The 23,654-nt window shown below is 48.0% G+C and overlaps 4 protein-coding genes across 6 annotated transcripts; 1 reads left to right on the forward strand and 3 right to left on the reverse strand.

Annotated features, from left to right (window-relative positions):
* The first annotated feature begins 1,423 nt into the window (after positions 1 to 1,423).
* On the forward strand, positions 1,424 to 5,467 carry LOC136472316 (uncharacterized). Its single transcript, XM_066470038.1, has 8 exons — positions 1,424 to 1,589; positions 1,684 to 1,822; positions 2,698 to 2,885; positions 2,989 to 3,160; positions 3,778 to 3,980; positions 4,284 to 4,406; positions 4,481 to 4,584; positions 5,188 to 5,467. The coding sequence occupies exons 1-8, from the start codon at positions 1,514 to 1,516 to the stop codon at positions 5,320 to 5,322; spliced, it is 1,140 nt and encodes a 379-aa protein (XP_066326135.1). The 5' UTR covers positions 1,424 to 1,513; the 3' UTR covers positions 5,323 to 5,467.
* Positions 5,468 to 5,576: 109 nt separating this feature from the next.
* On the reverse strand, positions 5,577 to 8,769 carry LOC136472317 (L10-interacting MYB domain-containing protein-like). Of its 3 annotated transcripts, XM_066470039.1 has the most exons (4): positions 8,241 to 8,769; positions 6,909 to 7,022; positions 6,499 to 6,807; positions 5,577 to 6,349 (listed from the first exon to the last, which is right to left on the reverse strand). In XM_066470039.1, the coding sequence occupies exons 2-4, from the start codon at positions 6,981 to 6,983 to the stop codon at positions 5,804 to 5,806; spliced, it is 930 nt and encodes a 309-aa protein (XP_066326136.1). In that variant the 5' UTR covers positions 6,984 to 7,022; positions 8,241 to 8,769; the 3' UTR covers positions 5,577 to 5,803. The 3 variants fall into 3 exon arrangements, with proteins under 3 accessions (XP_066326136.1, XP_066326137.1, XP_066326138.1); XM_066470040.1 differs by lacking the exon at positions 8,241 to 8,769 and having other exon boundaries at positions 6,499 to 6,836; positions 6,925 to 7,022; XM_066470041.1 differs by lacking the exon at positions 8,241 to 8,769 and having other exon boundaries at positions 6,499 to 6,836.
* Positions 8,770 to 8,943: 174 nt separating this feature from the next.
* On the reverse strand, positions 8,944 to 13,712 carry LOC136476520 (BTB/POZ domain-containing protein At1g30440-like). Its single transcript, XM_066474390.1, has 5 exons — positions 13,602 to 13,712; positions 13,012 to 13,482; positions 11,558 to 11,627; positions 10,221 to 11,447; positions 8,944 to 9,789 (listed from the first exon to the last, which is right to left on the reverse strand). The coding sequence occupies exons 2-5, from the start codon at positions 13,071 to 13,073 to the stop codon at positions 9,172 to 9,174; spliced, it is 1,977 nt and encodes a 658-aa protein (XP_066330487.1). The 5' UTR covers positions 13,074 to 13,482; positions 13,602 to 13,712; the 3' UTR covers positions 8,944 to 9,171.
* A 2,005-nt stretch (positions 13,713 to 15,717) lies between these two features.
* LOC136472318 (endoglucanase 19-like) lies at positions 15,718 to 17,599 on the reverse strand. The gene is made up of 2 exons (XM_066470042.1): positions 17,286 to 17,599; positions 15,718 to 17,182 (listed from the first exon to the last, which is right to left on the reverse strand). Exons 1-2 carry the CDS (start codon positions 17,493 to 17,495, stop codon positions 15,893 to 15,895), a joined length of 1,500 nt encoding a protein of 499 aa, XP_066326139.1. The 5' UTR covers positions 17,496 to 17,599; the 3' UTR covers positions 15,718 to 15,892.
* Between the last annotated feature and the right edge of the window lie 6,055 nt (positions 17,600 to 23,654).

The following is a 23,654-nucleotide window of genomic DNA, read 5'->3' on the forward strand; positions in this document are numbered from 1 at the left end:
AATAATCGCGTAAGAGCCTTAATCTACAAATGAAAGAAAAAAAAAAGCTAAACTTGCGTGCTAATACTTATCCATTCTTAAAACTGTCACTTTTCAAACTACAAAAATCTCCAAGCGCCGGTTGCTTGTTTGAGCAGCGATGCCTGTGCCAAGCGCCTCCCCAAATTTACACGGTGGCAAAAAAAAAAAAGGAACAAAATGCAGAATCGCTGATTAGCGCCGCCTCAAGTGCCTGTGTTGTATCTAGCCTTAGCACCTTAAGGGTCTGTTTTCAGGAGCCATTTCAATTTATCAACACTATATAAATTAGTGAACAATTTCAACTGTGAATCGTTTCAGGACTCGTTCCGAAGGAACCCTAAAAAAACTAAGTTCGCGTAGCTATGGTGGACGCTTCATAGACTCGTAGCCCGCGAGAGTACCACCACGCATGACTCTATGGTCCACTCCCCAAAGTTACCATGATCGGATTTTGTTGGCACTACTTTCATCTTTCGACCCACGTGCCCATACAGTTCTCGATAAGATTATCATTCTTTATAAATATTATTTGTTTCTCTAGTAGTAGTCCATTAATAATCCACTTTTCTACACCAAAAAACTTTTTATCTTCCCTCGATCGTATAACGCGTTGTTCATCTCATCTCTAAACCAAGAGGATTGGAGCTCTCAAAATCCTCTTGGTTTAAGGATGAAATGAATGAGGTCTAAACAGGAAGCTTCACAATGGCTATCATTTATTCTTTCTTGCTTGCTTCTGTGTCATGACTGTGCTAATAAGTTGTCCTCATCCAACAAGATCTCTTACGCTGCTAGAATTAATGCCGATGTCAACGACCTCTCTTGTTGACTAAGATTGGGGCATTATGCTCTCCGTTTATAACTACATCGTGTCAAGAGCTTGTACAAAGGGCTTGAGGAAGATGTACTAGTAGGGATGACGAACTATGAACTGAGATGCGAAGAGAAAGATATGTTTGATGACATAAGGAAGATGAACAAAAACAAAATAATAATTAATCCATTTGCAGTGGACCAATCTGCCACTAGAACAAGTAATTTAGATGCACTATTGGCCGGTAAAACAACTAATAATTCTACAGAATAGTATTAAAATGATGTAATTTCAATATGGAATATTTATTGTAGTCGGTTGATATTTGCTCTAAAAAGGACTAAGGCCCCGTTTAGATCCAAAATTTTTTGGATTTTGGCTCACTGTAGCATTTCATTTGTATTTGATAATTAGTGTTTAATTATGGACTAATTAGGTTCAAAAGTTTCGTCTCGCGATTTCTCGACCAACTGTGTAATTAGTTTTTTTTTTCGTCTACATTTAGTACTCCATATATGTGCCGCAAGATTCGATGTAACGATTACTGCGCAAAAAATTTTGAATTCTAAACAGGCCCTAAAGCTAACCCCACGTCCCCATCTCGCCCCACGTCCCGATCCCCCATCCCCCCGCCCCGCGCGGAAACCCAAGCTCGCGCGAAATCCAAGGTAAGAATCCATGGGGGGCGGCGGCGCCCTCACTCCCACCAGCACCCCTTCCTCACCGTCGAGCTCGTCGGAGCCCCTTCCTCCTGGTGATTGTCTTGCCATGCCTTATTGAGTTACTGTTCTCCCAATTCCTAACTTGAATGATCACTCCGTCGATTTGACCTGGTTGTGCGGGTGTAGAGTTCGCCGAGCACGTGGCCGTCTCGCCGATCTCCGATGACGACGGATCAGATGAGTGCTGCGTTTGCGAGGACGACGAGGTGGAGGCGACCCTCTACTACAACCGCCAACTGCGTGAGGCGAAAGAGCTCATCAGGAGGTAACCTGATTGCTGTTGTTTTTTCTTGATATACAAGACGATGTGAAGGACTAGTGGAAAAGATCATTTTATTATTTTTATTATTTTATTAATGAAATTGTGTTGCGTGCACGAAAATGGTACCATGGATTTGGGGAAAAACACCCCTTCTTGTATGTGACACTTCATCCTGCTTTTTAGACTGAAAATTTCCAGGATTACTACTTATTGGAAAGCATGGTCTGGTCTGATGCCATAGACATACTAGATTTCCATGGAGTGCATGTTCATTTCCTGATGTGTTTTGTTTTGCTGATTTTTCATGACATGAACGAAACGATGCCCTTAGGGTCTGAAAATATGTGAATAGTCAAAGATAGCATGTGCTTTTCAGCTCTGCATTTTCTCTTCTTTATACGCTATGCTCTGTACTTACAAAACTTTAAATATTGACTGTACTTATTCAATGAACCAACCAAAAATAAATACTGAACTAAGGGGGTGTCACGTGAGGGTGTCGCATGGGGTGTTTGGATACAAATAAAAAAACAAATTATAGAATCCGTCAGTACTCCACGAGACGAATTTATTAAGCCTAATTAATCCGTCATCGGTACATGTTACTGTAGCACTCATTGTCAAATCATGGACTAATTAGGCTTAAAAGATTCGTCTCGCAAATTAGTCGCAAGCTGTGCAATTAGTTTCGTAATTAGTCTATATTTAATACTCCATGCATGTGTCCAAACATCTAATAGGACAACGACTAAAGTTTAGGAGGAGAAAACAAACACCCCCTAAAAGGGTGCTACCTTGCACTATAAATCCCTAGCAAAGTTCACTCTATTATGTTCTTATTTAGTAAATGCTTCACTAGAAAGTCAACCTATGAGCAGGTATAAGCCTGGTGACTGGGTTGAAGGAGTTGGTGGCGCAAAGGCTGGACATTTTCTCTTGCCTGAGATCACCACCTTGCTGCTGGTGGGGCCTAGAGGTTCTGGCAAGAGCACGCTTGTAAACCGAATTACAAGGGTCTTTGACAAGGACGATGATCCTTTTGCACCAGATCGAGCACAGGTGTCATGTAAGTTTTATCCTTTTTTGGGATGCTATTTCGTGGTGACATACAACTGAAGTTGATTTCATCTATTACTGTTTAGTAATTAAACCTAAATCGATTTTGCTAGGCAATTCAAAATCAAATGGTACAATCTTTCTTCGCGAGTATCCAATTCCTAGGAATTCAAGTGCCATATGTGTTTATGATACATGTGGCTGGTCAAACGACCCAGAGAAAAAATTCAAAATGCTGCATCAATGGATGACAAAAGGAATAAGCCATGGGGAGACAACAATGTGGTAAGGGGTGACTTAACTCTTTGTTTTCTGTCTTGAAACTAGAAAAATATTGTACACTGTATGACTCTGTACAAACTGTTTATTATTTTCCGGGAGAGTAATTCTCATATTTCTGCCAACAGATTTGAGTAATCAACCTTTTGCCATTCAGTATGTTCAAATATAATCTCAGCTGTCACCAGCCATATACAGATTGCAGAATGTGGCAGATTCTTAGGGCTAACTATAGATTGTGACTGGATTTGTTGTCTCTCGTTTGTGCACGGATATGATAGAATTCAGGCATCAATAGGACAGCTGTCCTGAATTACTTACCTACCTGCTGTATGCTTTATAAGAATTTAAGGCCTCAATGAGGATCACCATGAAAATTCTCCCATTCTCTTTCACAGAACATGGTATTTCTAGCCAGGATCTGGATATGTTTTGAATTTTATGACAATTGCACTCATCATTGCATGGCATTCAGAGTATTGTTATACTTTAATGTTGTTTCCGTTTTTCTGTTTCAATTTCACAAACTTCCTTTATTATTTTAAGCTAAGGAAGTAACATATGAAGATTTACAACTCAATATATAACTTAAAGTCATTAAATTTCTGAACATTTTTAAACAGGGATAATGATGAAGGCAATAAGACAGGGGACATCAAACCATTGGGGAGGCAATACAGTTTTCTTCGTTACATAACCCGGAAGGTCAATTTCGTGATATTTGTTGTTGATGGTGCCGCTATCCTTGAGTCAATTGATAGCAACAATAAAGGATGCACTGAGATACTCCATCAAACTTTTATGTATCCGTTCTTATCGATTGGAGGTGGGGATTGCTAAGATGCACACAAACCTTATATATCCATTTTATCATTATCGTAGGAAATTTCCTGAATACAGATTTATGTTCACATATACTGCTTTATGAATGAAATATATGTTTCGATCCTATTGTATTCTCTTCAATTCCAGATCTCACCTGCTATAGAATAAGAGGCTCGTATACAGGTTGTTGATTTAAATTGTTAGCTTCAATCATCACCTTGTTCATCAATGATGTTTGTTCTCTATTGATAAATTTATACTTGCTATCATAACCATCATATGATCATAACAAATTTTATTGCAGATGACAAACCTGTTGTTGTTGTCACACATGGTGATAGACTATCGATACAGCAACGTGCTCATGTTCAAAATGAGTTAGCAGAGCTACTAAACATTCCTGCCCAGCAAATTTATGATATACCAGGTATGGCATCAGTACTTTTTATCATGATGTAATATGAAACATTTTGAGTGCAGTATCTGATATATTCTACACAGGATCCGATGATTACCAAACTGATACGGCTGTATTGGATATGTTACATTACTGTGTCCGACATGCAGAGCAGAACCTCCCTGTTAAATTGAATTACCATTTAGAGGTTTGAGTTTCTTCCCTCTGCCCCTCTTATCATGGATTATATTATCTTTTGTTCATACAGTTTGTCAGCATACGGAATTAACATTTTCGAGTATGTTGAATAGATTAGACCCGTTTTTCGATAGAGTACATGTTAGTGATGATTCACCTAGACGTCTTAGATTCTGGACGACGTCTAGATGCTAGTCGAGGCTGTGATGAGTGTCTAGACGGCATGGATGCACAATTAGACCATCTAGATAATGGTTAATCAAGATTAATCTCTAGTCATGGGATAGCATCTGTTTTCTGCAACTGATATTTTATTTACAAGGTGCTGTGTTGGATAGGGTTTTTTTTTATTCTCTTTTAATGTAAACAAAAAGGAGTTTCCTGACAGTGTGAAATAAAGATATATTATTGCCTAGCAGTAAAAAAGGAGATTATTGCTTATTTTCGCCTCAATATCTCCCTAACTAGTTAGAAGCACATGTAGAACAGTAAGTTGCCTATTGTTTTACTGTCATAATAGTTGGTTCTCGATTTTTTCCCCGTAAGGTATATATATCACTTGATTTATTGATACTTGGAAGATGTACCTACTCTAAAGTTCATGTTTTGACAGGTGCTTGGGCGTGAAACTCGTAATAAAATGGCAGAGCAATTGATGGGCTTAGATGCAGTCATTGAAGTCGCCATTATTTTCCTATGCATCGTAATCCTTCTGCTTCGATTTTCAGATAAATTGGTGCAGGCATAGCTATGTTCTGCACTTGGATTGTAAATAAGAAAACAATTACGGTTACTAGTCTTCCTTAACTAGCCGAGGACTCAAGGTAGTTGAGCAAGTAAATGGTTTGGATGATTGTTTGTGGTTATGCGAGACATCGAGTACCCTATTATTACTTTTATGTGTGCATTGTATATATTGACATAATGCATTGTATATATAATAGTTTCTCACGAACTGCCGGAGGAAGACTTATCATACACATCTGCGGAGCCTTTGTGCTGTTTATGTTAACATCACCCAATACTTAATGAACTTGCATATGAAGCAGTTATAACAAGGGACATCAACATCTAATTAAACTAAAACTAAAACAAGGGGGACAAGGTTCAGCATAACATAATTCGCAATACAGATATAATGCTACCCTATGTCGCCAACTCGCCATGTGTGCATTCCACTCACACGAGCCTTGCACAAGCAACTGAAAACTAAGCGAGCACGGACCATATCACATTTTAACATTATCCCAAGTCCACCGGAGCCATGCAATTCGGTTCTTTGGAGTGGTAATGCACCTAAACGCCGCACGTCGTACTGGTGACCTAAATAGCTCAGTAGCTATAAAAAACAACTCAGATCCTTGAGACACGCCATCCTTTTCTACAAGCTGCAGCAACTCTGTCACCTCCTCTTGCTCACGCCAGATGGCATTGCTTTCATTCCTACTTTCAAGCATGCTCTCAGATATGAGTTCGCCGTAGTACCCTGTATTCTTATACCTCTTGGTTGGGCGGCTGTCAACCATATGCTCCTGGCTTGACCATTGGGACACATGGCCAATCCTATAGCATCCTACGTTCTCCTCCGGACAACCGATATTGTCCTCTGACACTCGTGCATGGTTATCTTCACCTCCCCCACTTGGTGTCCTATCACCAGTTCCACCGACACACAACTTTGTACTGTCTTTGCCGTCCATGGAGCCGAAAAGAATGGTGAGCACATCCTCGTGCGCAAGCGCCTTACCACGAAAGTCTTCTGCTGCACTATTCTCCTACAAGCCAGTACCGGTGCATACGTAAGATAGAGGACAATTCAACATAAACTTTTCTGCAATTGATAACAATTAAATGTCCAACTACAGGAGCACTTTAAAACTCAACGAAAAAAAGAATTGACATTAAACATAACAACTGTAGTTACCGCAATTTGATTGTCACATGCATCAGCATCTTGTGTAACGGTGCTTGAATTCTTGTCCCACTCGCCTCTAGTCTTGTCGTTTTGTTGCCTCCATAAATTGTACATCCTTTTCAGGCTGTTAAATTTGTTCTGCAGCTGTTTGGTATCATAAACCCTGCGTGTGTGTTCTTTGAAATTGCGATACAGATTGTGCCACCCTATCTTGGTTAACCCCTTACTGTTATAGTTTTCCTTTTCCTTCTCAGCAATGCAAAGGTCCAGGAACATTCTTGTAGTGTGGTTATCCCAATGAGCACGGCCTCGATCCATCTGTGTGTAACTTTGCATTGTATGTCTTTCTACTTACAAGATTTATAGGTCACACATGCATTACCAACAGCAAGATACAGGGTAAAGTAACTAACACTTGCCTTGATGGGGTTGTACCTTGCTGGAGTTGTATGCAAATCGTAGCCACGAACTTCAGGTGGAGAGCATGATGACATCGAGGAGTAAGCCAGAGTTGTCACCTTTCAGTGGCGTATCTGAAAATTCAGTAGTCAGTCAGAATTATCAGGATATTTGTTTATTGTCAGAGTTTCTAACTGATAATTGGTATTTTATAAAGTGAAAACTTTGTCAACTTCACTGATTTCGTAGCAAGAAACCTTTATGCTTGAACTATTACAGGAACAACAAAGAGATATCATATGTAGATCAGAAACTCTACTAGTCTACTGAAATGTGCAACACAGGACTGGAACAGGCAAGCAACAAGTTGAAGTTGCCAAGGACTGGAAGCAAATCATAATACTGCACGCAGTACTATGGCAAAGAAAATATGAAACAGGGCTAAAAAAGGAACCAATATGCAAAAGATGCCGAACACAAATCTATATTTACGTGATACAACAGGTCATGCAAAAAGCCAAAAACACAAATTTCAAATCAGTAGATGCCTGCACGATTCCATAGTTGTACTAGGACTGGAACTGCAATTACATTTGAGTTGGCCTAAAATCGAACTCTAGGAGCAAAAAACTGTTGTAAAAAATCTTCTGCAGAAGTGCCACTTAGTTTCAAAGCAAGGTGCAATAAAAGGGCGTACCCAGTGCAGAGAGCTCCCACTCTGTGCAGGGTCTGGGGAAGGGTGTCAGTGGCAAGCCTTACCCTCGCCTATGCAATGCGAGGAGACCACGACTCGAACCCGGGACCTTCCGGTCACAGGCGGTAAGACTCTACTGCTTGCACCAGGCCCGCCCTTCAAGGTGCAATACATGGATCCAAAACTTATCTTGCAACCACTATCTTCTAGAGCTGAATGCAGGTTATAGAAATTAACAGAAGCTATTTTTTAGGGACCAACCAAAAGGTAGAAGTAGTACATGCAGCAACATGAATACATATGTTTAAGGGAGCTATTTGCAGCTATTGCTTGGATTAGGTCGACAACATAGGCATGTCCATTGCTGCTTTAAGTTGCATATAAAAAAAAACAGAGTGAAACATCCACTCATAATATGGAGGATGCTTCTATGTGACATTAACTGATATATAGTTTCTACAGCTTAAAAAAATTCAGGCTGCCATGTTAACCTTGAGTGACGATCTCTCCTGCTCACAGATTGTCAACTAAAATCTGTCATGCTCACTAATGGCTTAGTACGCTCTTAGTACAATTAAGCATGGGTCTCATGGGATTGAGTTGACGGGGAACGCATGTACGTACGCAACAAAGCTGCGTCCGGATAGAGGATAATCACCTTGGCGGGACGGCTCGATCTGCACAGAAGAGTCAGTAGTGCGCGGAAGTGCGCGCGTGCGGGCTCGCCGTCGCCGCGAGGGACGCCCGCCAGCGGTGGGGAACGCCGGAACGGGTGACAGAATCCACGCGAGGTCGCCGTCGCCGCCCAGGAATGCCCCCCGACGTCGATGGGGGACGGGTGAGGGAGGCGTCGCCAACTCGATTTAGCGCCTCCTAGCGCCAGTGACCTGGCCGGAGGGCGGAGAAGTGGGCAGCGACTGGGGCACCAAACCCTAGAGCAGGCGAGTCCTCTCGAGACTCGAATCCGCCGGAACCGAAGGACGGAGAAGACGGGGAAGGGAAGTCTGTGTGCAGCTGCAGCCCAAACAGCCGCAGTAATCAGAAGCGAGCAGGCCTGGGCAGCTGCTTCGGCTGCAGCCGATGGGCTGTGCTTTTGTGCAGCTGCAATAAGCAGAAGCGAGCAGTGCATTGTTCACTGACATGCTTGAACATAACATAACACTTTCAGCGGTCCTATGAAATCATATTTGAATTCAAAATACTAAAAAACGGCAGGCAGTCTCGTTAGGGTTTTCTCCCAATTTGATTTGAGAAGAACAAGTGACAAGGCATTTATCAAAATCAATGCGTATGCCCTCTCAAATTTGAGTTTTGAGAGTGTTTGAACCCAGAAATTTCACAAAAACTTGGTAGGATCCTACTAGTAAATTCCTTTCAGATTCATGGACATGTACAAGTACAACAGAAAACATGGAACAGCTGGAGCATATTCCCTTGAAATCTGGATGGATGTCAAAGTCCAAAAGACATTGGTAACGCTATGCATTTTCACTGAGCAAATGTCAAAAAAACATGAGCATCACATCGGCAGTGTCTCACTCACAGTCGTGTTCATCCTGGACCTATACTGTGTATATGTAGATATATATCTAACAGGCTGACAGGTTTATCTTGTGCTTCCTGTGCTTCGGCTGCGCCGCGCCATCACTGGCGGCACCGCCCTTGACCACGGCCAGCTTGTCCTCGCTCCTGGTCGCCGCCGCCTTTGGCTTTGACGTCTCCGGTGCAGCTTCCTTGTCCTTGGTGCTGCAAACCTGGGGCTTTGCGGTGAGCGCGAACGGGAACCTGCTCTTGCCGGCGCTGCGGCTGCGGCTGCGGCCGAGCCGCTCGATGTCCTCTCTCATGGCAGAGCATTCCTTCTCCAGCTCGGACACCAGCTGCTTCATGCTGTCCATGCCTTCCCGCAGCGTCTGGTTCTCCCTGGCAGCCAGGGGCCAGCCGGCGCCGCGGTGGTGCTCGCCTGAGACAGGCAGGCCGCCAAGCTGCCGCGAGCCGCCGCCGCCGCCATCGAGCGGCTCTGAGATCATGAGGCATTCAGCGATGGAGCTCCGAAGCTGGAGCTGCTCGAAGAAGAGCACCTGCACGATGATGCGGAGCGGGAGGCGCTCGTTCTGAGCCGCGTGGGTGCAGGCCCCCAGGGACAGCTTCTGGCAGTCCATCACCCAGCAGAGCTCTTCCTTCTCCGATTCTGACAGATGTGGATGTGCCTACCAAACGAAAAAAAGTGGACTGTGAGCAAATTAAACATGAAGGTGATCGATCTGCTAGCATGATAAATGACAAACATTCTGTTACATAAATAGATACAAGGTAAATTATGTCCTAGGTGCAATTAAAATGCAACAACAATATCAGAATATGACTTGAGTACAACAGTATGGAGTAAGCATCATCTCGATGCAACAAAAGTCATAGGTTTCTAAACCTCATCTTTCGAACCATGGACAGTGAGAACAGCCATGCACCAATTCCTTTCCAATGCAATGATACTACCAATACTGAAGGATATGAAAGAACTTTGAAATGCATATGCAGTGAAAAATTAACTTTATCTGAGTTCTTGAGGAAGTGAAAATTTTCACACACAAGGAAACTGCTATGTTCACAGAAACAAAGAGCAGATATAAACAATTGTTACCTTGAGATATATGTCAATAGCACGATAAAGCCCATCATCTATTGGACGAGCATAATCTGGTATAGCAGCAGCCAAAGACCGAAACTTTGGCAACTTCAAGTTCATGTCTGGTGCAACTTCAGCTAGATAACCATCAATCAACTTAGCAACCATTGTTATTGGCATTAAAGACGGTGAGGCTAACATTTGCCCATCTTCACCAATGCCAGGGGAGGCCCCACCAGTTTCTTGGTCCATTGCCAAGAAATGGTCTACAATCCTCTGCACACAGTCCACATCATACAGTGTTTCCACAGAATCAGAGACATTCGGTATCAAAAGATCTTCCAGGCTGGCCTTGTCAAGCTGCATACCTATCCGTCTCTCCAAGTTCGACACGCAGGAGGGACTGGCTTTCAGGAAGATTGCCGTACGCAGAAGGCCAAACAGTAGCTTGCATGATGTAACACCCCTTTGGAAAGGTAGTAGTCTATCGATCTCCTCAAGAAGATACTTCTGGTCATCTTCAGAAGGGATGGATGTTAAACTAGTCATAGAAAGACAGTTGCTGACATCACCGATGCTTTTACGCCGATTCAAACCAGGCAAACGCCTTTTGGCATAATGGTTAAGGGATCCAACGATAATCTCCTGACTGATGCCCCGATATTCCATGGCTGAGATGAGTTTTTTGTATAACGGAAGGCTTAAACATGAGACATCATCATACCACCAATCCGGGCTGCTATTTCTGGGCCTTGCTCCCGTGCTAATACCATTCCACAAGAGGCTTCCTCCAGGACTCTGCATGGGGCCTCCATACTGGGCTACTGGCCAGCCAAATAAATCAGGGTCACTGCATGATCTAGTTGCAATAGAGTCTACACACCTCTTTACAATTTGCAATCTTTCAGCAACTTCAAGGACATTGTCACAAGTTTGAAGCGCCTTGACTGAATCCTTCCAGCTCCTGAGGACTGTTTGGGTAAGGAAGTACTCTGTCTGTGCGATCAAATTTTCCTCGGATATCTCTTCGGTCATCTCAAGATAATCAGCAGCACAATGAAGGTGTACAACGTTGGAGGCAGTCATTTCAAACTTTACACCATAGCAAAATTTGGCAGCCAGTTCAAAAGCCTTTGCTCCACCAGGAATGTCAGATAGATCAATGGTACAGCTATCGTCCCCCTTATCTATTTTCTCTCTGATAAGCTTCTCCAACAGGCCACTTTTTGATAATAGAGGAAACTGTAACAGCCCCAAATTCAAAGAAATGAGTCAGTTGCACAAATGGGTGAAACGATGGAAAATGGTGCGAAAGAAAGAAACGGTTGTGAATGATTCTGGTGAAAATTTACCTTGTGAAGATGGAAAGACTGTTCCCCAACTACCACAGTTATATCACTGGGAAGACCAGATGTGCAGTACCTGCAACATAATGGACATAACTTTTCATCATTCATTTTCTCTTTGGATAACTCAATCTTTAGTAAAACATGTATTTCGACAACTTTAACAGAGGGACATGCATGAAAATAAGTAGAGAACTCATCCCAGTAAACCATAGTACAAGACAATTTTCTTGCCCTCATGAAAAGGATCCACAATAGGCATCATGTCATTGTATCCCTGGTTATGGGCATTCAGTTGCTATTCAGAAACATTAAAGACTGTTAAAGAGTACAGATTATCCAAAACCATGAAGCTATCAAGGCCTGCTATTTCAGAGACAGATAGAGAAAAAACAAACTTCAGATTAACAAAGAGATGGCTAAAAAACGATTAAAAACACTTGATCAATTGTTATCAACACTACTGATAAATTTTGAACAAGTTAGGTCTTTGATTGAAGCAACGGTCACATATGTTCTTCTGCTCCTGATCCAAATAGGCAGTTCTAAGTAAGAGATTTGTCCAGTAAAAGACAGTTCTTCAAAGCTTAAGCATTGTACTAGGTACAGCAAGTTATCTCAAGTAGCATAATTGCAGAAGTGTATTTACACACTGCAGGGCCAGTATCTGCCACAGAGTACCCAGCATAATGTGGTGACAGTACAAAGTGTGAAGGACCAAATTCGGTCCATTTAGTGCTCACCATGTGCGAGGCATTTACAAGTGAGATCATAATATGAGCCCCCAAAGTCAACGGAAATAATTGTTGCAAATAAAAGGGGGATAACGCGGCTGTAAATACTGAACCTAGGACAAGATTTCCGCACTATACGCGTTCTATGTACCCACCACTGCCTTCACCTCAATAAGTTCCAAAGCAGTACAAAAGAAAAGAAATGCTGACCTCTACCAACACATCGAATGCATCGAAACAGAAATCTTAGCGCATACGTATCAACAGGCTGTATTTTCGACCACTATCCAGAAAGTGGTAGCAGCTAAAAACAAAAAGATAAGGTTTCTCTCATCTTTTATAGCTGGCTCCCACTTTCTGGTTGAAGCCCAGCCATTCAAGAGGAATGGATTATACTCCGTATGCTATAGTTGGAGCTGCAGATGAAGCCAAGACGAAGAGGTTTGGCAGTGGATGTACAGCAGCTTCTAGTATCACTGTATCATGCATGGCACCTTTGATTTGGCGCATAGACAAATGCTAGTGGTCTATTGTGGTCCTAGGTATAATAATGATAAATAAATAACTGTATCAGCAAATCAATCAATTAAGCACTGCACAAATCAGTCAATTAAGCACTGCACAAATCAGTCAATTAGTACGCCAGTTATTATATTAAAAAATAAATAAACAAATGACTGTGCAGATTAGGCATGGCAAGGCAACTTGGCAGGGGAAAGTGCGTACCACTCTTGCCCTTGCTTCCGGAACACATCAGCCCTGGATCCCAGCTTGAGGCAGGCCATCATCCCGGACGGAGCTGCAGCTGGTTCCAATTTCCAACCTCTGCGGCGGCCACCCAGCAGGACAGTGGACACCACCACAATGGGCGCGCGGGGCGCGGGGCGCGGGGCTCCTTGTGTGAGACGGACCAAAGGCAGCAGCGTACCGGCTTTCCGCCGCACCGCACGCGACGCGCTTGGACGGACCGAACTCTACAGGAAACCCCACCGACGGAAAACTTTCTTTCCCCCGCGAAAAGAGGATCAATCAGTTATCAGTCCACCACGGGAGCCGCCGCCGGCGGCCACGGCGAAGTGGAGAGCAGAGCACGGGGGGTGGGAGCACTGGGAGGTTGAGGCTCAGAAGGCGACGCTGAGGATCCGCCAGAGCACGCGGAAGAGCCAGACGAAGTTGCACATCTGCAGAGAAGTGATTCTGATCCAGGAGAGGGGAGCGGTCAGGACTCAGGAGGAATTCGGGGTTCGCACGCCGGAATTAGGGAGCTTTATTTGGAAATAAAAAGGGAACGAGAGATAAAGTGAGCAATCGCGTACCTGAACCCCTGGCGGACCCCTGGAGGCAAGAACCCCGTGGCGTGGCGGATACAGAGGAGAGAGAGGCAGGCGGCGCGGGCTTGGCTTTTGTTTATGGAAGGGGCGGGCCGTACAAGGGAAGGGAATGTTGCGGGCGCGAGAGCATCCAAGAAATAGGCCGGGGCCGCGTTTAGTTCGGCCGATTTGGCGGCGGGCGAATCACTGTAGCTACAGTGTCGTTTTGTTTTTATTTGGTAATAATTGTTCAATCGTTGACTAATTAGGCTTAAAATGTTCGTCTCGCAAAGTACAACCAAACTGTATAATTAGTTTTTGATTTCGTCAACATTTAGTACTCCATACATGTACCGCAAATTTAATATGACGAGAAATCTTCTTTTGCGTAGTACCAAAATTTGAATTTTAGGTAACTAAACAAGGGTCTAGTAGAACATTCTGTTCTATGGCGTGGTGCGGCGCGGAGGGCAAGGGCCGGGAGGAAAGGACAGGGGGCAAGCAGGGGAGGCAATGGACAGGGGCAACTGGCCGGAGAGAAGGGGAATGGAGTGGAAGGTGAAAGGGATTGCAGGTGGTGGGGCCCGCGTCCAGCAGGACCAGTCCACTTTGTCGCTGTGCTCCCTTCCTTTTTATTATTTATTATTTTCGGAATCTCTCCTCTGTCCCTGTACGTATATACGAGTGTTGGTCCATTGACAGGCGGCACGGCACGGCAGCCATGCACCAAGCAGGCAAGCACCATGGACCATGGTCCATGCCTGCACGGCTGCACCCGTCCATGGAGGTACTAAGTAGAACCAGTACAAGTTGGGACGGAGGAAGTAGAACCAGTGCAAGTCTAGAAGGCGACATGAAGGGGCGCCGGCTGGCTGGCTGGGGACTGCCGGACTGGGGGACGAGTGGTAGGGCTCACACACACAGCTTGCCTGGCATGTCACCCAACGCCGGTCCCCGGTCACTCGGTCAGCTTGCGATTGTGACCAGATGTTCGGCTGAGCTAAACTTTGGCTCTCTTGGATTTTTTTTTTTTTAGCCACAACAGTATTTTTCTCTCACAACATTTTCGTATAAACAGTATTCCTAGTATAAACAGTGAGAATTTCAGCTCAGCCGATCAAGCTGCTGCTTTGCGGTTTTTTTTCCTTTCCTTTTTTTCCCCATATAGGAGTACATACAGGTCGACCATTTCAGCGAATTGGGCGTGTTTTTGTTACCCGTTACCACCAGCCACACCACAGATCCCGGTAAAACTGTTGTTTGGTTCTTTTATCAAGCTGGCCGCACCACAACCTTCCATACTAGCTATTGATTCTCGCCACAGGTAAATTTTTTTCGTTTTTTTTTGCGATTGATTCTCGCCACAGGTGTGACGTTAGTTTTTGCTGCCCTAGCTTAGGCGCCGTCGTAAGCTCGGTGTGGCTGGCGAGCAAACAGGCATGGCCGCCGCCGCCGCCCGCGTCGAGCGCCGCCGGGCCTGGCTGATGCCGCCGCGGCCACCCTGCGCCCAGGCTCGGCCAGATCTGAGGCCCCACGGCGCCCAGCCCCTTCCTGCCCGCCCGACGCTAAGGAGGCTCCGCGGGCTCCACCTTCGCCGCCGCCGAAGCTGGGGGCTGCCGTCGCAGCCGCGCCCTCCGGATCCGAAGCTAGGGCGCGGAGGGATGAGGACCGGGGGCCGCCGGCGTGGTTCGCAGCCCTGGTCGCCGTCGGCCTCTACATCGTCGTGCGGTTGAACGTCGAGGCCGCGACGGGCGAGGTAGGTAGCTCGGCGGCGTCCTCGGCCGTGCCGTCGTCCTCCGCTTCGGGATGGGCCTTCCCCGTCGCTGTTGGAGAGGGCTGTTTTACGGGTGCGTGACTTTTTCCTGTGCATGACCCAAAACCAGGAATGGGTGTCGTGTTTAGGTCTGCCTCGTCGGAGACGGTCTAACCCAACAGGGAGTTGGCACTTGACACCCAATATCGCCGTGCAAAGACCATCGGAGCTTACGGTGCAACGTGATAATAAATAGTATACAATGAAATAAATACGGAGTACGTCCGAGCACAGGTCCATCCCAAATCCGTCCCACTAGTATCGGCAGAATCGGCGAAATACACGTACACCCAGACCCAGACCCAGACCCAGACCCGGCACGACTGACGGGGGAGCTCTCTTCGGCCAAGCCTTTTGCCCCGGCGCTCCCACACTGTCACACAACACGCACGACCCGACGAGACTAGGAGAGGAATACACGACACGACACGACACGGAGTCACGGACACGATACGACGCCTGGCAAACAGCAGCAGCATCTGCCTCAATACTTGGCGATGCCGGCGAAGTAGGCGAGCACGCCGACGAGCGGCGCGTTGATGTAGGTGGCGGGCTCGGTCTGGCCGTAGCTGTCGCGGTCGTCGACGAACCCGTCGCGCGCGTCGGGGCCACCCACGACGGCGCCCACCAGCACGTTGGCGTCGGGCGCCGCCGAGTGCAGGTACGCGAACCCCTGGTCGCATCCGATGCGCGCCGGGTGGGCGCGCACCGACGGCAACGACGCGCCGCGGTGGTGCAGCCGGCGCGGGTACCGGTCCCCGAACCCCACCATGAACGACGTCCCCGCCGGGTTCTTCCCCAGGATGTAGTCCACCTGCCGCTTCGCCAGCGCGACGAGCTCGGCCGGCGCCACCTCGCCGCCGCCGCAGGCCACGGTGGCGCCGGCGGACCGGAGGTATTTCGCGTACGCCAGGAGGAGGAACGTCGTCGTCGTCACGTACTGCATGTTGCTGCCGCCTTCCCTGTAGATGAGCCCGCCCGGCGTGTACTGCCCGGCCTGGAACCCGGCGGCGCCCGGCACCAGCGAGCAGATGTAGCTGTCGGAGTGCGCCTTGTACAGCTGCAGCCCGGGGACGTTCCGTCTCCGGTCCCGCCGGAGCACGCCCCTCGCCAGCAGCACCTTGGTGCCGATGCGCTTGTCGTCCCAGCTAAACGAGTAGTCGTCGTTCCCGGCGCCGTCTTGGGCGCCGTTGGCGCGCACGTACGCCATGAACGACGCATTCCCGGACGCGCGGTGCAGCCATGCGGCCGCCCACAGGAGCTCGTCCTCGTACCCGGAGTATGAGCAGTAGAACGGGCACACCGCGGCGCTGAGTGCGCCCTCGCTGTACGAGCCCCGGTGTCGGTCGGCGAGCTCGAACGCCACCACGGCGGCGCGGAGCAGGCGCGCCGCGTACACCGGGTCGGCGCGGCGGAACGCGACGGCGGAGGCGGCCAGCGCCGCCGCCGTCTCGGCGGCCACGTCGGACCCCGGGGTGGAGGAGGTGACGGAGTACACGGCCCGCGGCGTGTCCATGTCCTCCGGCCGCTCCCAGCACTTGTGGTCCTGACCCGGGTCGCCCACCTGGACGTAGAGCGTGCCCGGGGTGGAGGTCGCGGCCTTGAGGAGGTAGTCCGCGCCCCAGCGCACGGCGGCGCGGGCGTGTGGGAGGTCGGACCCCATGTACTTGCCGAAGTCCGCCACGCTCCATGCTAGCATTGTCGTGGTGAACGCCATCGGTAGGCCGAACTTCATGTTGTCGCCGGCGTCGTAGTACCCGCCCACCAGATCCACCTGCCGGAAGCCGGATACATAGAGGTCGTCAGTCATCCCTGCGTGGACAATGCGAGCGACAGAGAGAGAGAGACAAGACTAGTAGGAGCATTGGCAGTATTACGTTGTGCTGGGCGCCGTCGGTGAGGCCGGAGTCGCCGCGCCAGGGCATGCGGTTGCCCGGCGGCAGCTTGCCGGAGCGCTGGCCCTCGAGGTAGATGATGGACTTGGCGAGCGCGTCGGCGTAGTTGAAGGCCGCGGCGAGGTCCGGGGCGAGGAGGAGGAGCAGCAGGACGGCGCTCAAGCTGAGCAACCTGCTCCGGGGCTGCTCCATGGCGGCTGGCTGGCTAGTGACAGTTGGGTAGTGTGGGGTGGTGGGTCTGCGGAGCAGAGTGGGGGAGTGTGAGAGTGACAGCCGCCTCGCCTCCCTATTTGTAGAATGGGAGCGGCCGGCAAAGACGGTTAAGTTAGTTGGACCCGAAGCTTTTTTGTGGCAAGACCGGTATCAGCTGCGAGAAAACGGGGAGTTGGGAGACATGATGCAGTGGAGTGCTGCAGTGCATGCAGGAGTTAATTACAGAGGAAAAGGGGGCAGAAGAATCCCAAGAAGACCGCAAATTTGACCGGAGTCCGGAGTGACTTTCGGCTTGAGGAATGATCGTCGGGAAGTGTGAACAATTACATATTCGCTTACGTTGAAATTTAGCTTATACTAAAATGTTATAAGAGAAAAATATTGTTCTAATACTAAAAGATAACACTGTTTCATAGCTAATCTATGGCTAAAAGATAACACTGTTGCATGACTGAAAAGTAGCTCCAACCATTCTTTATAAGAGACTTTTTTTTATAATAAAAGAAGACAACTAGCTACTATCTCGCAAAAAGGAAAATGTAGTCCTTCTCCTAGGCCACTAGAATTTCACATTCTATTTTTTTTTACACTTTGTAACCAAGCCTTGTCCTTGTACTACTTTCCAGACAGGGCCAATGTTGGCAGTGAGATTGAGCTGAAAAAATAGACATGGTGACATGGTAGGAGTACAGTAATAAACTGTCCTCTACTAATCCTGCGGTTTCCTTGCGGGCGGCTGCCTGAATCGACGCCGTACTCCCTCCCTCGCCTGAAAAGCCAAAGCCAGATGAAGTTGGCCGGTGCCGGGTGCGGCGCAAAGGAGAAAAAGCTGCCGGCTGCCGCGGGCACGGGAGGAGAGGTGGGCTATGGAGATCTATGGTCGCTAGTAGTCCTCGCTAGGGTCCCGGCGACCGTGACCGGCTTTTCTTTTCAGTTTTCAATTGAGGCCTCGTTCAGTTAGTCTTCTAGAAATTTAGGTTCTATCCCATCAAATATCTAGATACATATATAAAGTATTAAATATAAATTAAAAAATAACTAAATGTACAGATTGTGACTACTTTTTGAGACGAATCTTGTAAACCTAAGTAGTCCATGATTTGACAATAAAGTGCTACGATAACACTTATGATAATGACGAATTAATTAGGCTTAATAAATTTATCTCGTGGTTTATTAACTAATTCTATAATTTATTTTTTTTATTAGTATACAAACACTCCGTGCCATACCACCATGGAACACCCAAAACTTTATACTTGAACTAAGGCCCTGTTTGGTTTCCATAAGTCAGGTGACTTATTAAGTCAAGTGACTGAAAACTAGTGACTTATAAGCCATGCCTGTTTGGTTGTAGATGACTTATAAGCTCATGTCTGTTAAGTGAAAGGTGTGGGCCCCACGTGAAAAAAGAGTGGCTTATAAGTTTTAAGCATGGGTGAACCAGCTTATTTCTTATAAGCAGGAGTGACTCATAAATTGGTGGTGTTTGACAAAATCAGTCACTTAGGCCTTGTTTAGTTCCACCCCAACTTTCAAAAAGTTGCTACAGTACATGTCACATCGAATGTTTGCGATCCGTGCATGGAGCATTAAATGTAGACGAAAAGAAAAACTAATTGCACAGTTTGGTGGGAAATTGCGAGACGAACGTTTTGAGCCTAATTAGTCCATGTTTGAACACTATTTGCCAAATAAAAACGAACGTGCTACAGTAGCCCCAAAATCCAAATTCACCCAACTAAACAAGGGCTTATTTCACTTTTTAACTTATAGGTAAGTGACTTATTTGAAACCAAACATATCCTTGCTCGACTTATTTATGTATCAAAACTCAGCAGAGCACAACCGGAGGTGAAAAAGACCTCTTGTTCCTTATTACAGCCCCTCCCCCCTCCAAAAAAATATGACTATAAAATTTATACAAATCAAACTAGCTTGACTTTGATTAAATTTTAGTGAATAGTATTAATATTTATGTATCTAACTAAATTTAATATAAAACATAGTCTATAATTATTTTAATAGTACTTATCTTATATCATAAATATAAAACTTTTTTTATATAACTTCCATCAAACTTCAAATCGTTTCAATCCTCAAAAACTACTAATTACATCCTTTCATAGACGGCGGAAGTTCATAGGAACAATCAATCATTTTTGCGGGTTGCAAACTTGTAACCGGACACTCCCTCAAGGTCCGACACCGGTGTACGCTACAGTATTCGTTACATCACGTTCAGCTCCAAACTAAAAAAAAGCGTGTTGTACCACCTTGAGTTTCTCTGGGGCTCCGTTCGAGCCCGGGGTTCGCTACTGAGTGAGTGAAAACGTCCACCAAAACCCGCCGAGACTTCGCTCGGAGGAATTTTGAAGGAATCTGGAGCAATCTAAAGTAATTTGTGAGAGAAAAACACTGTTCCAGATGAAAAAAAGAAGTGGATCAAGTCAGATTTAAGGGCACGTGAACGGGGCCTTAGGCAGCGTTTTCCAACGGAGAAAACATAATGAATCGTGTGGGTCTTATTTGGATGTACTCGTATCCACTTTAATCTATGTGTTGTAGTGGATTGGAGTACAACTTTATTTAGTTTTTACCTTAATCCATTTCAATGTGTCAGTGTTTCGAACAAACACCGGCTAGTAAATTTATGATTATTGCACGTTGGGCCCGGATGGTGCACTAAAGGAAACAAGGTTTATACTGGTTCGGGCTGAACGTCCCTACGTCCAGTTTGCTGCTGCTGCTCGTGTTATTAGTACCGAAAATGGTTTGTAGTAGAGGGTACAAAACAGTCGAGAGAGGGATGAGTCCTAGGTCTCTGATGGAATGATCGAAAAGGTTGCCGAGAGCTTGATCGCTGCTCAGCTGTTTATGAAGTGTCGTGTGTGTTCAACTTATCCGTCAAGAGTTAGTCCCCTTGTTGGAGGAAGCGCACCCCCTTTTATAGATGAAGGGGACGGCTTTACAGGTGAGAAGGAAAGGGTGCGTATGCTACCGAGTCTTGTTGTCCACGTCTACCGAGCCTTGTTGCCCACACCGGCGGGTATCAGATAATGGTAGGCGCCTACAACACTGTTGATGTCACTATAGAATGTCAGGGTGGCTGCAGAGTACTGCTCCGCGTAGGGTATGGTCTCTGTTATAGTGGTTTTGACTTGTGAGCCTTGCCTTGCCTTCTAGTTTCTACGAGCCCCGGTCGAAGGGACGCGGGGTCAGAGTCGGAAGTAGCGCTTTGGGCTAGGCCTTCCGATCCGAGAGGGCGTCCGGAGGCCAAGGCGAGTGCTCCGATCGGAGTGGTGGGCCCAAGAGGTCGTGGAGCGGACGCCGCTCCTTTCGGACCACGGCGCGGTGATAGTACATCCGTCATTGTAGAGGGCGCGAGTCTCTTCCTGGACCGTAGTGGTTGTCGTATGTCTATGTCAGGTTCCGTGTCTGAGGGTTGAAGGCGGCGCCTACAATACTATTCGGACTCTACAATGCCGGAAAGGTCTAAAGCGCCCATCCCATCGTACCCTGGCGGTACTTTTCCTACCGCGACGCAGGGCATGGTCCTTGGTGTTGCGTTTGACTCAAATGTCATGTCGTACCCTATGCTCATCCTTATGAAGGCGCAGGGCGTACTTGTTGGGTGAAGCAGAGTCTGCCCTCAGCCGTAGGGCGAGGCGGAGCCCACCCTCGGACGTCGGGCAAGGCAGAGCCTGCCCTCGGGGGTCAGGCGAGGCAGAGCCAGCCCTCAGGGGTCGGGCGAGGCGGAGCCAGCCCTCGGGGGTCGGGCGAAGCGGAGCCAGCTCTTGGGGGTTGGGCGAGGCAGAGCGAATCTTTTGTCGTTCGGGCAAGAAGCATAGTAGCGCTATTGTCTGACCGGAAGCGTCAACATTCGATGGTTATTAGTTCTACCTCATTGGATACCCCGGTATTAGGCTCTCCGACAGTAGCCCTCGAGCCCTCGGGTGATTCAAGCAAAATCGCCCGGGGGGTGCTTTGGACCCTTCGCTGGCAAGGCTATGAGGTTTGGTTTTGTCAACCGAAAAGCTTTAAGGGAACCCTGGTGTCCCGTTCATGGGGATTTTGTCTAGGGTCAGCCTGGCTAGGGCTCAACTTCGGATCGAGGCCCTACTGACGCTCGTGTACCTGGGTCCTGGTTGCTTACGGGCCCATCCTCTATTAGGTTGGTTGTCGAGACCGTTGGGCCGTTCCCTGGACGTTCCAGGCCCAGATGTGCCAGAGAAGAAGCATTCTGACCCATATCCCCTCTGTGGGAAAGAAGTCCAGTCCGCTTGGGAAGGCGAACCGTCCAGCGTGGTTTTGGTGGGAAAGGATAGGGATCGCGGGCGCGTATCCCACGAGGTGACACGGCGGTGCACGTGGCAGGCTCGGAGATCGAGGCGGACGGTTGTTCGTCTCGCATCTGTCGCCCCTATAAAACCATGGGGTTCACCCCTAGGGTTCTGTATTCCGCCTCCTTGCCTTTGCATCTAACTCTTCCACCGTCAATCGCCCTAGCTTCTCGCATCCACGTCATAGCCGTCGTCGAGCTCGCACCCACCTTTTTTCCCGACGCCTCAATGGAGCTATGGGGCAGATCTGGCATTACCCCTCGGCATTTGGAGGGCCTCCTCCGCCCATCAACCGCTGCTGAGGGGTGGCTGCTGCCTGGTGATGAGGACGAGCCATCGCCGCTTGAAGGGTATGTTGTGTCCTTTGCTATCTTCCATAAGCGGGGATTCGCCGTACCTACGCATAGATTTCTTTGGGGGCTGTTGGATTACTACCAGGTGGAGTTGCAGCATCTTACTCCTAATGGGGTCCAACATATGGCGGCATCTGTTGCCCTGTGTGAAGGTTTCCTGGGGATCGATCCCCACTTCGATTTGTCGCGGCACTTCTTCACCGTCAACCTATCGAAGAGGTGAGTTGGGGGGAAGGAGGTGAGTGTGCCGATGGGATGTGCCAGCATTCATCTACGCCATACCCGAGCGAGTGGCTACCCATTGATGCGTCTATCGACCTCCAACAAGGGGTGGCATTCGTAGTGGTTTTACGTCAAGGATGATGTGAATGCCCCCTGCCGAAGTATTTAGGGCGCCTTATTGAAGAGGCCCTGTAGTCGTGGAAGTGGGGCGTCCTGACTAAGGAGAAGAAGCACATCACCGACCTTCTCGCCGCCCTCCATGCTCTGAAGGACCAAGGCGTGAAGGGGTTGGGGATCATTGGCGCCTACCATGCGAGGAGGGTGGCACCCCTGATGGAGCGCGCGCTTCCCCTACACCGGATGGTGCCTGGGGTGTCGTTTGAAGGGACGGTGCTCGTCGATGAAGCGCTTCCTCCCTCTGAGGTGGCGCAACGCATCAAGGAGGCGATGGAGCCTTCGAAGGACTCCACCGGCATCATCCTTGATCATGTGTATCCGGTGCCAGGGCATCCCCCAATGCGGCCAGAACTGGGGTTTTTTGACTTCATAAGCTTTCTTTCCCCGCGCTCCTCTTTTCTCTTGAATTTTCGACCCCTTGATGCTAACTTTGGGATGGCGGGACCAGCCGAGGAGACTTTCCTTCAAGGAGAGTCCGGCTTCGATGTCGAAGGACCGGGTCCTAGCGGCGACGAATCACACCACGGCCGAGTGGGACAAGAGGACAAGGGAGCTCAAGAAGAAGGAGATGATGCAGAAGCAGCAAGTATGGGATCGAGGAGAGGAGGTAAGCAGTGATGACGACGATGACGATGACGACGATGATGATGATGAGGTAGCTGCCAACGTGGATTGGGATATCCTGGAGGATGAGGACACGCTGACAAGTACCCAACCATCCATGTAGGGGCCCTTCCCGTTCCACATAGAGGGAAGCAAGTCCATGAGGTCGGCTGAGGTGGGCTAAACCTCCAGCCCGTCCTCAGGGTCGGCGGGAGCCGAAGAGTCCGCCACTTCACGCGGGGTGCCGGCAGAGGATCGGTGGGTGGGAGGAGGCGAATGTGCCGCTGCCCCCGAGGCACTGATGGAGGGAGGTAGCTATGTTGCCATGCCCCATGAGATGACGGAGGCAGGTGGTGCTGCTGCCCCGCCCGAGGCATTGACGGAGAGGGATGGCTCCGTTGCCGCGCCCTCGGAGATAAGGGAGACGAGCTCCCCTGCCC

Source organism: Miscanthus floridulus, chromosome 8 (genome assembly GCF_019320115.1).
Source record: "Miscanthus floridulus cultivar M001 chromosome 8, ASM1932011v1, whole genome shotgun sequence".
Classification (NCBI taxonomy): Eukaryota; Viridiplantae; Streptophyta; class Magnoliopsida; order Poales; family Poaceae; genus Miscanthus; species Miscanthus floridulus.